The sequence below is a fragment of the Sinocyclocheilus grahami genome, unplaced genomic scaffold (assembly GCF_001515645.1).
Source record: "Sinocyclocheilus grahami isolate Dianchi unplaced genomic scaffold, SAMN03320097.WGS_v1.1 scaffold535.1, whole genome shotgun sequence".
Lineage (NCBI taxonomy): Eukaryota > Metazoa > Chordata > Actinopteri > Cypriniformes > Cyprinidae > Sinocyclocheilus > Sinocyclocheilus grahami.
Genome location: NW_015505714.1, coordinates 1,509,226 through 1,522,696, shown reverse-complemented (window position 1 = coordinate 1,522,696; position 13,471 = coordinate 1,509,226). Strand labels below are relative to the sequence as shown.

The 13,471-nt window shown below is 36.4% G+C and overlaps 2 protein-coding genes across 2 annotated transcripts in view; one reads left to right on the top strand and one right to left on the bottom strand.

The window, feature by feature from the left end:
• Nucleotides 1-5,805: 5,805 nt before the first annotated feature.
• On the top strand, nucleotides 5,806-8,929 carry LOC107555469 (metaxin-3-like). Its single transcript, XM_016238279.1, has 4 exons — nucleotides 5,806-5,939; nucleotides 6,544-6,613; nucleotides 6,828-6,943; nucleotides 7,834-8,929. Exons 1-4 carry the CDS (start codon nucleotides 5,808-5,810, stop codon nucleotides 7,924-7,926), a joined length of 411 nt encoding a protein of 136 aa, XP_016093765.1. The 5' UTR covers nucleotides 5,806-5,807; the 3' UTR covers nucleotides 7,927-8,929.
• Nucleotides 8,930-10,567: 1,638 nt separating this feature from the next.
• The window catches only part of LOC107555495 (cardiomyopathy-associated protein 5-like), a 14,931-nt gene continuing 12,027 nt past the window's right edge, over nucleotides 10,568-13,471 (bottom strand). The window contains exons 12-13 of the mRNA XM_016238319.1: nucleotides 13,260-13,436; nucleotides 10,568-11,991 (exon numbers count right to left, since the gene is read on the bottom strand). Of these exons, the coding sequence (XP_016093805.1) occupies nucleotides 11,739-11,991; nucleotides 13,260-13,436 (430 nt within the window). The 3' untranslated portion in view covers nucleotides 10,568-11,738. The remainder of the gene's footprint in view (nucleotides 11,992-13,259; nucleotides 13,437-13,471) is intronic.

The following is a 13,471-nucleotide window of genomic DNA, read 5'->3' as shown; positions in this document are numbered from 1 at the left end:
CTGTAGAGTAGAACGCAGGAGAAGAAGGTTCAACACTCTTCAGCAATAAAAAAACAATGAAGCACAATTGTTAGTTTATCTAAAGTCATTTTTGCTTATTAATATGGTTGAACTGGATCATCAAAGGTCAGCAGCATAGACATTGGTTAATAAAATGGGATTAGATACATTTGTTATTTAACATATTTAATGCAGGTTTGCGTCATATTCTGAGTTTGCATTTCACTGTTTTAATTCATTTTGATGAATACTAAATCTGTTTTTTGTGAGTGGGATGAATTAATGCACATTCACATTTAGTCTAGAACTACATCATGTTCACACAGCGCACACAATGCCTCTGTACTCCCGATTTCTCCCAATATGGGGACAGGAGACTTGTCAGTCAATAAATGGGAAAACAAAGTAACTGGCCTTACTTTTTTGAAAAAGTAACTCAGATATTTTCTTGTAAATTAAAAAGTAATGCGTTACTTTACTAGTTACTTAAAAAAAGTAATCTGATTACGTAACTCGCGTTACTTGTAATGTGTTACCCCCAACACTGGATGTGCTTTGGTTTTTGGTCAGAACCTGCACCAGCTGGTTAAAGGTTGCAATGAATATTCTGTTTTAAATTATCTAATTAATCTAATGCTTTTGAAAGCAAACCTAAATTGAATTATTTTGTTCTTTTTTTACATTTATAATGATAATTTAAACTTTACTTTAAAGTTGCTAATGAGGATTTTTACATAGAAATAATCATGGTTTAACAATCTGACTGCATTATCCAAACAATCTGCCAAAGAAAGAAAGAAAGAAATAAAGAAAGACAGACAGAAACAACACATTTACAGGAATGATCTGGCGTGACATGTCCCCGCTGAGTCTTGCCAGTTTGAGTGTTACGACAGATGAGTTATGGAAAATCAATTAAACCTTCAGCTTCATATGAATGAACCACATTAACTCTTCAACTGCCTGCATATTGTATCCTGCAGACTCTCAAATAAAGCTGAAAACAGATTTAATTAATTTTTGTAAAAAACCAACAACAAGTGTGCTACAAGCTAGTGTTTGGAACATAGTTGCTGGTTTAGTTTAGTTTAGTTTTATTTAAAGTTTGACGTGACAGGATATTGCAGCACAAAACCCTGAAATGTGTCAAACATACACATACTCCAAGACAATCATTACTTAGTATAAAATGAATAAAAGATAGCTGATATACAAGCATAATAAAATAAAATAAAATAAACTTCCCAGGAGTGGCCGGCCGACCAAAATTACCCCAAGTGTTCACTTGTGTTATCTTTTACTAATATTTAAATTTGTTTGATGATCTGAAACATTAAAGTGTGACAAACATGCAAAAAAATAAGAAATCAGGAAGGGGGCCAACACTTTTTCACACCACTGTATATACTGAACTACCAAAATCTGCCTTTTTACCTTAAAATGTACCGATAACCACCCTAATATACAGGTGGCACAATAAAAAAGCCACATGATGAATCGAAGTTTGTTCATAAATCATGGCCAATACTTGTGTGTGTATGTGTGTATACTGTATATATACACAACTAACACAGATTCACAGAAAAGGCATCCTAATCAAGGACTTGTAAGTTATCCATACAACAATTTTAGAGCACGGGGAATAAAGGAGAGTTCATGATGTTTAGTTTTACTCCTGGGTACAACAAAAATGTCTTGTGCCGCCGAAGAGAATAAGTAGGTGTTAGACCAGGGGTGCCCAAACTCGGTCCTGGAGGGCCGGCGTCCCGTTCAGGTGTGTTTAATTGGGGTTGGAGCTAAACTATGCAGGACACCGGCCCTCCAGGACCGAGTTTGGGCACCTCTGTGTTAGACCCAATGCAATGGTGATGAACTGTCCTTGAGTATTTTAGTAAGAGTACGTATGGTGGCTCCCTCACGCCTCTCCCTCAATGTTGGAAGAGTTGAAGTCGGAATGCCTATTATCCGACAGCATCGCTGTTGAATCCTCTCTAACTCCTCAGAGAGACCTTTAGGTAGACCACCCCATACTGGACTAGCATATTCAAGAACTGGCCGTATAAAAGTCAAATATACTTGCACTAAAACATCACAAGGAAGACCCGCTTTTTTGCAGTGCAAAGATAGTATATTCTGGGGTGCACCTTCAAAATCATGTACTTAATGTGGGCATCCCATGACAAGTCAGAGGATATTTGATCTCCAAGCAATTTAAAGGTGGAAACTCTACTAATTGCATGTCCTGAGATAACAGGAGAGGGAGGGGAGGGAATGTTATCCTCTCTCCTGGCACTAATTACCATGTCCACAGTCTTAGCTCCATTCATTGCCAATGTAAATTCCTGTCCCCATTCCACTACAGAGTCTAAGGCCTTCTGAGTGAGTCCAGGTAAAGATCCTATTAGAAACTCTGTGATTGTTAGATCATCAGCATATTTCACAGGTATTACCGAAGGAGGCAAATATGAATCCAGGCTATTTATGCATATGACAAAAAGCAGAGGGGATAGAAGTCCCCCTTGAGGAACACCAGCTGGAACTGGAAAGGAGTTAGACACACAGGAGCCCCACTTCACTCTCTGCTCTCTGTTACGCAGATAGCTCCTTACAATAAGCCAAAGGGGTCGTCTAACATGCAAGTCAGCTAAGGAATGTAACAGTCGACAATGTTCAATTGTGTCAAAAGCTCGAGTGAAGTCAACAAAAACAGCATGCACTGTATATCCATTTTGGGGGAGCTGTTAAGTGCTTCATGCCAGTGCTGCAGAATTTGAATTAAGGCAGTGTCAGTTGATCTGTTCCTCATAAAGCCGTGTTGTGATGGTTCGATCTTAGTAACTGTATCCTCCAGAATGGCATCTCTGAGGATTCCTTCAAACACTTTTCCAACACAGCTGAGTAGTGAGATCTGGCAATAATCGGCTGGAAAACTAGGCTTTGCTTTTTAAGGAACAGCTTTGACTATAGCCTCCTTCCATTGTTTTGGAAAAATATTATGCTGGTGCCAACTCTTCATGAAAAGTCTTTAGCACCCAAGGAGGAACGCAGTCAGGACCAGCAGCCTTGGCTGCATTCACTTTACAAAGTCTAGTCTTAACTTGTCCAATATTCAGAGGAGGTACACTACAATTTGACAACTTGCAGGTAACTTCTTCCTCAGACAAAGAAATGTGGCTCGCCAATTATTAAAGACTCTTAGAACACTAATATGTTGCGTAGGTGTAAACATACAATATACATTCTCAATTAGATCATCCGAATACGAATTCATAGATACTAGACATGGTAGAGTTACTTATATGAATGAGTGGTTTATCGTAAGCATGAATAAAAATAGTCTATAATACAACAGATTAATACAAAACAGCAATAATATACACAATGGCCTGAAGAATATGTGTGTTCATTCAAAGAAAGGTTTTCCTATGAATTAATTAGTAGAAAAGTCCATTTCTACTGTGCGTTTGTCCTGGGACATGCAGGGATTTTCCCTGCTTTAGATACTTTTGGCCAATAAACCCAGTGATATCAGCGTTGGTTGCCATGCAACAAAGGGGCCTGTTTCGGCTTCCTGGGGTGTTACACATTCCGGGGGGAAGGGTTCATGGGTCCTCGTATGGCTTGTTAACTGAGGGGGGTTACAGAGTATTTGTTAAATATAAAAACAAAATATATATTGTGTTTTTGATTGGTCCAGACGCTACACATAATTTCACACAGAAGCAAAGTGCCTAGCCAGAGTGTCACACTCACGTTGCATGATGTTTTGATGCTGAGACACCATGTCACTCTTATCTCCTTCCATCCCCATTCAATTCTTCACTGACTTAAACCATTGTTTTGGCTTGGAGCATCGCAGTTCTTCCACCTCATGCTGGTAATATTGTTTCTTTGCGTTCTTGATTTTTTTTTGGCAATGATTGATTTTAACATCCTATAAGAGGTTTTGTCGCCAGAACAAAAAGTACACTGCCTATCTTTTATCAGATCTTTAATTTGAACAGTCATCCAAGGCTTATCTGTGTTTGTGATAGAGACTTTCTTTAATGGAACTGTTTTATCCAAGATATATATGATAGTGGAAGTAAAGGCACCAACCTTAGCCTCAGGATTTACAGCTTTGTGAATGTGAGAAAAATCAGTAGTGTTCATAAGGAGGCCCAGTTCCCTGATTGTCTCAGGGGTACGTTTTCTGCAAAAAAAATGTTTAATAGGCTTGGTGGGCCAGTTTCCTGCATTTATCAATAGTCTGATGGTCAGAAGAGCCAACAGGAGGCAAATGCTCTGGTGTCTGATAAATGGAGGAAATATTGGTAAATATAGAGTCTAGTTGACTAGCCTTTCTAGTTGCTCCAGCCACGATTTGTTTCAAACCATGTCTGCTGCAGATGGTTTCAGACTTGTATTTATTTGTGTCACCAAGTATGACAATTGCAGCCTGCTGATAGTTACATTCAATATATCTGAGACAACTATCCAAATACTGTGAGATTAGTAAATCAGGTTGGGCTGATGAAGAAGAGCGTGGTGGAAAATATAGCACAGCAGCAATAATACAACTTAACCCACGAGGAAGACGACTGGGACGTAACCAGACCCACAAAGCTTCATGCTCTTCCTCTTCTAGACGAGTCAGTCAAATTTGTTTGATGGTGTTACTAACAAGTCAACTCCGCCTCCCCCACCTCCCTTGCGATCCCGCCGATGTATTGTATATCCAGGAAAAGTTACAATTGAATCTGGGATACCATCATTTAGCCAAGTCTCTGAAACGGCGACAACTGCTTTTAGTTATTATTCAGTGCTACACTGCGCAGCTCATCACATTTGTGGCGTAAAGAACGCACATTAGAAAGGAGAAAACCAGGCATAGATGGTATTGACTTGTGTTGGCTTATCTTGATATTTAAGTTCTTAGATTGGTAACAACATTCAGATAAAAAAATTATTTGCCCAGTTGGCTGTCTTTTAATATCCACAGCAGTTCCACAAGAAATAGGGCGATTTCCATCAATTATACATATTGAACGAATATAATTTCTCCCAGCTTTCTTACCCCTTGGGCAAGATCTGAGTCGAAGAATCCCATTTAACTGCAGTAGGCCTATGTTCTTAACTTCAGGAGCCAAAGGAGATGCACATCTTCTCAGACTTCTTAAAAAATTTAAATCACTTAAATGTCCAGGTTGTGCAATTGTAAGGAGAAGGGGGGAAACAATTACTTGAAGATGGTTTCCTCAATAGTTTCCTATCATCCACCCAGCTGTTGAAGAGTAGGCCGCATACCAAAATCCATCCAAAATCTCCCAGGAATAAATCCATCCACATGTCCTAACTCCCAATATAGCAATATAATCGTACAAATAAATTATCTATCCGTGCATTTCCAAACTATACTAAGTTAAAATTCTGGTGGTCTACCAGCTCTAACAGAGTTGACAATAGTCCCCCTCAGGTTTCTAAACCATTAATAGACACATTTTTGTTCTGTAGACTTTTAGAACCTAAGCTCTCCTAAAACATAGCTCTTATACTCTTGCTAGTTTAATTTGTCCACTAACAGTGACAGAATTGTTTTATGATGGCCAAAATCATAGCTTATCCAATGCACCTACTTTTTTTGTTGCATAATTTGACAATCAAATAATTTTTTTTGATTGATGTAATTTTTAATTAAATAAAAAGTAACGATTATTTATTTTTATAATTTAATTTATTTGTATTTTATAATTTAATTAACTTTTAACCCAACTTTCTCGGTTTCTTGCCTCCATTTATGTATTTCAACAAACATTTGCTGTGGGTGAATGCTGGAGGACAGGCTGCTACTGCTACTGCTACTGCTGTTGCACACAAACATGGCGGAACCCATGGAGCTGCTCTGCTGGGGAGGCGACTGGGATCTGCCATCCGTGCACACAGACTCCCTCATCGTGCTGGTAACTACACGCGTTATATTAACGCTTGTATTGTATGCATGTTCACAATGTAATAATTAATCAACAACGTCGATGCAGTTTTGGAGAGACGTGTCCTGGGATCCGGATAGCAGTGTTCAGAGTCACTTTGATAAATAAAAGTCTCTGTACACTATATATGCATGCGCCAGTTCAGTTGTCAGCTGATGCTTCCTGTTACCGTAGCTGTCATGCAAAAAGCAGCTCGACTGAATTGAATTGAATTGCATTGCATTGGTTTGACTGGATGATAATAGTAAGCTGATATGTATCGCACAGCTCCGGGTTTTATTTCTTGAAGGTCAGAGGAATAATGCTGATAGGATCTAAAGGGTATAATGGGCTGTTTTACACGCATTTCACTTGGATTATAGATTGTACACACGTGCTTGTGTTTTGTAAAGGAGTGTAGCTTTTTGTTTTATTTTTGCAGCTGCCTGAAAACATGCATTCTGATAACCGTTTGTAAAAATGCATAATAAAAGTCCTAGTTACAATGTAGCGCTTTAGTGATTATTATTAATATTTACTTAACCCGTAATCAATCATCTGTTCACCTTCATATGTTTTTAATGTTCTCTTATAGGCATATGCCAAATTTTCAGGTGCAACGCTTGCAGTAAAGTCTATTGACTGGACATGGAGGACTATAACAGGTAAGGAAGGATTGTTTTTAAAAAAAAAAATAGGGTATTGGTGTAAGAGCATGTTAAATGTAGTGAAAGTCTGGGATGTAGCCACAAGCATCCATGTCATTTCCCAAATGTAACATTGTGAATGGCAAGCATTGCTGAAGTGCATGAGAGGGGTTTGTATATGGACAAGCTCTTTGATGCTTAAGCTGCAGCTGTCATGTTTCTCCCTCCACAGCATCTGTGCCACAGCTACACTATGAAGGATCCACAGTCACAGAACCAACACAAATTCTAAACTTCTTACGAAAACAGGTAGAAATTCATATCTGTTTAGCAATGCCCTCTTTTTTTGTGTAAAGTAAGTGGGGGTATTTGCAGTTTGTCAGTGAATATCGCAGAATAATTCTGATGAAACCAGGACCCGAGTGGTTTATTTTGACCAGCTGACTGTATGTTATCCTACTTATTACGTGACTTTACCAAATAAATTCATACATTACATTAAAGGGCAGACACGTGAGTTTTTGAATTATTTTATCCCATAATATTTATCAGTTATTTAAAGGGATAGTTATAAAAATAAAAGTCTGTCGTCATTTACTCACCTTCATGCCATTCCAAACCTGTATGACTTTCTTTCTTGCTTTTGTGGAACATGAAAGAAGTTATTTTAAGAAATGTCTTTGTTTTTTTTCTTGTTCCCAACATTCTTTAAAATAACTGTTTTCTGTTTTAATATATTTAAAAATGTCGTTTACTCAGTGTTGCTGCTGAAGATTTAGTCTTGCAATCACAGGAATAAATTATATCTTAAAATACATTCAAATAGAAAACAGTTATTTTAAATTGTAATACTATTTCACAATATTACTGTTTTTGCTGTATTTTTTATCAAAAAATTGCAGCTTTGGTATAAAAGCATAAAATGCTTCTTTCAAAAACATTGAAAAAATCTTACCAACCCCAAAGTTTTGAACAATAGTGTAAAATTGAGTTAAAGGGATAGTTCACTAAAAAAAATTGAAATTCTTAAAAATTACATTATTTATCAATTATAGATGATCCAAACCTGTATGAATTTCTTTCAGCTGCTGAACACAAAAGATATTTTGAAGCATGTTAAGGGGGGGTGTCCACATGCTTTTGCCTATGTAGTGTATCTCATAAGCTCTTCTTACACATTTTTTTTGCAATGAACACTTGTCCTGTGGTTCTTATAGTCATGTATGTTTATGTCACAGATGGATGACAATCTTCGCAGCAGTCCGCAGCACAGACCGCACAGACATGACACCAAACCCACGGCCAGCGAGAAGAACTCAACCCTTGCCTGATGAACCCCTTCTATCTAAGCACTGACTTTAACATCATTTATTTGTTTTCCATTTTAATGGAAGTTGAAATTGAAAGAATTTCCAAATCATATTTATAATTTAACATACTGATGCGGTCATAATAAATGAATACTAGTTTTTCATGATGAAGTTGCTGAAATGTTGATTTGAGTGTTCGATTTTGTAACACAAGAACATAAAGGGCTTGTTAAATGGGCATTCTTCATCTGTTGTATTTAAGAATCATTAGCAGGGAAATGCTTTATAGTAACATAATAGCAACACTGAGCTGACAATTGATGACTTAAGATACAAATGCTATAGTTTAAAAGAGAAGTGCGTTCCAGTTGAGTTGCATTGTCCTTGGATCAGTTTTCCTGGCGGTCTTCACACATTATTGTATATGGAACTTTGAATGCACAAGCTGGCTTTCCAAATCCAAAAGGTTTTGTGTGTATTTCATGGTGTTTTATTTATTTTTTCAATACTGCTCAAACACAATTACAGGTATAAGATTTATGGTTTATAGGTATTCAGCATTTATTCATCATGGAGTTGTTTATAATAATCAAATTAGGTTTAGTTTAAAATTCTACATATATAAACAGATTTATTTAAGTGCACATGGTAGATTAACTATCAATACTGCAGTAAGCATGTCCACATTGTGCAATACAGCATACATCTCTCTTATTTGATTTGATCTTTCCATTGATTTCGCTTGATTGTGTAACTTTCCACATTCTTGACTTTTAGTGCAAAGGGATCTTGACATCTGATTTTGTGTACTGTGTATACATTTATTGTTTTTCATATTCCTCTGGAGGTTTTATACATGCAAGGAATGCCTTAAAAGTCCAGTGCTGTGCCATGCCATCACACCTGACTGTATTTTTGATTTAATCGGTCATTCATTGTGTTTCAAGAAATGGTATATTTCAAAATATAGCAATGTATAGCAACGGTCAAATATATGTACATATATGCAATAAAGTGACGTTCTTTGAAATAGACTTTTCTCAGAAAAATGGGGAAGAAAAACAAGTTAACATGTTTAACTTATTATATTGGTACATTTAGTTGCTAACACCAAATGCAAAACCCACTACATTTTTTATTTATATAGTGGAAAGTACTGTAGCTAAATTGTGACAGACCTTAAAGAAACACTTCACTATTTTTGAAAATAGGCTCATTTTCCAACTCCCCTAGAGTTAAACAGTTGAGTTTTACCGTTTTCGAATCCATTCAGCCCATCTCCGGGTCTGGCGGTAGCACTTTTAGCTGTAGCTTAGCATAGATCATTGAATCTGATTAGACCGTTAGCATCTCGCTCAAGAATGACCAAAGAGGTTCGATATTTTTCCTATTTAAAACTGGACTTTTCTGTAGATACATCGTATACTAAGAGCGACGTAAAATGAAAAGTTGCGATTTTCTAGGCCGATATGGCTAGGAACTATACCATGGGTGCAGCAGGCGCAATGATATTACGCAGCGCCTGAGCCGGAGATCGGCTGAATGGATTCGAAAATGGTAAAACTCAACTGTTTAACTCTAGGGGAGTTGAAAAATGAGCCTATTTTCAAAAATAGTGGAGTGTTCCTTTAAGAACTTATTTATGCTCTTTGAATGAACAATACTAACACATTGCAAAACTTTCCATTCATTCATCCTTTAAATGTGGCATTAATAGAGAGACAGCTGTAGGGCTGTCACATGGAAGCTATTACAACTCACCACGCCCCAAATATTCACAGTCCCTCAAACTGGAAAGGACAGGAGATTTTTCCCCTTTTGTTTTGCTGGCTTTTTGGTCTTTACCACCATCTATAATGAATTAAGATTTTACGGCTGGAAAGAAGAGGGCTTAATAACAAAAAAAAATTATATATCTAATCAAATATTTGGGGTCAGAAAGATTTTTTAACAATGAATTTATTATTTTTATTTAAACATTGTTACAAATAAACCTTGTTTATTATTCATCAGACTCCTAAAAATGTATTATGGTTTCTACAAAAATTAGCAGCACAACATTAATGTTTTCAACATTAGTGATAATGGATCAAAAAAAAAAATCTTGAGCACCAAATCATATTAGCATGATTTCTGAAGGATCATGTGACACTGAAGACTGGAATAATGGCTGCTGAAAATTCAGCTTTGCCATCATAGGAATAAATCACATTTTATATGTATATAAAATATATTTTAATATATTAAAATAGAAAACTCATTTAAAAAAAAAAATTGAAATAATCATATAATATTCAGCAAATCAGTAAATATTGCTTCATTATTATTTCATATGATTTTTTATAAGATAAATCCAGCATTGGTGAGCCTAAACATTAAAAATCTCACTGACCCCAAACTTCTTAACATTTTAATTCATCTATAAGCTTAATTCTTGTGTTCATTAAAACATCTCTGATGGAAAAACATTTGAAAACATCTAAGTGACACTAAAGATACTCAGAAGCTTTGTTAACATTTTAATTCAGTCCAGTCGTTTTCAGAAATACAAATAAATATACAAGTAGACTCATTTATACCACTACTAAATGATTAGACAACAGAACATATTAAAAGAATAATTTTACAAAACAGACAACAACTTGAAAATTAAGTGCTATCCCTGCACTGTCCATTAGACTATAAATTGAATTAAAATGTGTTTTCTCTTATGCAAGTGATTGTAACTGATTTTGACTGTCATACAGTGAAGCTTTCAGAGCAGAAAAGAAAAAAAATAAATACGCACATGATACTGCGATGATCCATTGGAAGTGAAAACTAAAATCTCTTTACTCATTTCCCTTTGCTTAGTTTGTGATTAAGCGAGATCCTGACCAGCAACGATTTAAAATGTAAACTGCAGTGAAATAACCTTTTCCTACCAAATCTTTTAAATACAGTAAACCACAGAAAAATCAATATTTTCATCACTCATTTGTGATGCCATCTCAAAACACGTGCCTCCACTGAGGGAGAATTCAGCAATGAAAGCATGTTGTTAGCAGTGCCAACATCTATTCATTTTATTCAAACAACCTGGAAGCCTGTAGCCTCCAAAATAAATACACTGACACTGAATATGAATGTCTGCACATCATGTGATCATATACTGTATGAGAAGCAACAAAACTGGTTGCATGCACTTTCTGTGTCATATATACAAAAACAACGCAACAGCTCCAAAAAAAAAAAAAAACTAGTTTCTGGAGGGATTTAAAAGCACAGCTTCAAAAACAATCCTTCCTTTCACAAAACTGAATTAGGATGACCATATGTCCTTTTTCCTGGACCTGTCCTGCGGCTGGGATTTCTAAATTGCCTAAAATGTCTGTGTTTTGGCTTTGATTTCCTTTGGACATGCCCTCTACGGTCTTCATAAATTACATGTATGCGTATTTGTATTGCTTTGATCATTCTCTGTAGATCCCACCTTCACGCATGCCATGATTGGTCGATTAAGTACAATGCCTGCACGCTACTGGTCAATACCTTCAGCAAGTATGAAAACCATAGGAAAACAAAGCCCAAACCAACACATTTTGGGTAATTTAGAAATCCTGGCCAGGACACGTCTCAGAAAAAGAGGATGTACAGTCACCCTGACTAAATACTTCTCATTATGGTCACCCAAACTAAATGTTCCTCATAATCTCTTCAGTCACACCATTTCTTAGAACTGAGCAATTCTTCAGCACAATATTGTTTCATTTTATTACTATTAAGAAAGAAGCACTTGATTCATATCCTGTGGCACAAGCAAGCCCAGAGCTTCGAGGCTTCAGTCGTGTAAACTAGCAGTGCTTAACAAACTCCGGCACCTCCATGGTCATGTTTAGTTCTAGATTCCCCGGCTGCTCCAGGACAAACACAGGGTGGCAGGGCTGAGTGAAGGTGTGCCGAAAAGTGCCCAAGAGCTGCCCGTTCTGAGCATTAAAGAAGAAGAGCCGACCCTGTCTGTAGTCCAACAGAGTGCCGACCCGCGCAGGTATGTCCATGACAAAGATATCAGACTCCACGCTGTCATGAAGCAGCTCAAATCTGCAGCTGGAGAGATGAAGGGTTATGCGACACAATAAATATATCAAATAATATAAATACAATATCTATTATAAAATACAACATAAGAAATGTCAAATTATATATTTATCAGTAAGGAAATTGATGAAGAATGAAAGAATCCTGAAAAAGATTTTGCTTTCCACAAAAATATTAAGCAGCACAAATGTTTTCAACATTAAAAAATGTTGTTGAAAATACAGCTTTGCCATCACAGGAATAAATTACATTTATAAAATAGAGAAAACAGTTCTTTTATATTGTAATAATATTTCACAATTCACAATATTACTGTATTTACTGTATTTATGTACAAATAAATGCAGCCTTGAGAGACTTTCAAAAATCTTCAAAATTCAAAAATCTTTCCAACCCCAAACTTTTGAACAGTAGTATACATGCAATGTTATGTAAGCACATTGATTCCATTGTAGAAATACCCTGTTCTGAGGAGTTTTTGTCACCCATGACTGATTAATTACAGAACCAAAATTGTTTGTGATCTCACTATATATGTGGAATAAAACAGCCTTTTCTAGGTCACTGATATGGCTGCAGTCTTCATATCATATGTACATAACTTTTGTAGGTGTAAACCTTTGGGGGAAATTACTTATTGCACCTTTAAAAGCAATTAGAGCACAACCCAAGACTATGTGTTCTCAATAAAACCAAATTCCGATTTAAACAACTTGGTTTCATTGAAAAGCATCTATAGTATCATCTTTGTGCTCACATTTTGTGCAGATGCACTCATAAAATTGTTCTTTCCGTTGGCTAGGACTTGACAGGACTCCAAGTTGCTGATTTGCAAACTCTAACATCATAGACAATGTACACAGTACCTTTCACAGTTGTAGACCGGGGATTTTTCGAAGTACACAAGACTATTTTAAAAGGTTTTATGGAAGGCCGAGACAATTTTTTTAATGAGAGAACAGATTTAATGAGAGAACACATTTTTTAAAGATTTATACCAAAGGGGCATTTTGATTCTTTTTGAAGGCACCAGTTAATTTACCTTCCCGATTGCCAAAGAGCCTTAATTACACAGTGTTTCCACAGTTTGGAACGGAGCTACGAAATGTCCTACCAGGTTGTTTATTTAAACTGAAATGAGCAGATATTGAATAAACACACTTTTCTAGCTGGACAGATTTTGGTAAAAAAAAAAGTAAAAATTCCATGACTTTTACATCTAATGAATATCCTCTTTAGGATAATGAAACGCATGCACAAATATATGAATGGGATACCTTATAGATGTAGGTACACAGTGCAGACACCAGGAGGCACTGTTCTCCCCCAGTGTGCTGGTTTGTGATACAGTTTGATATGCAATGCCGATGCGGTAGGCTTTGCATTTTGACACCTCCGTCTCCCAGTAGTAATATCCAAGAGAAGGTAAAAGCTCACCCATAACAGCTGGACATCTAAGAACAAGTAAAATTTTTTATATATATATATA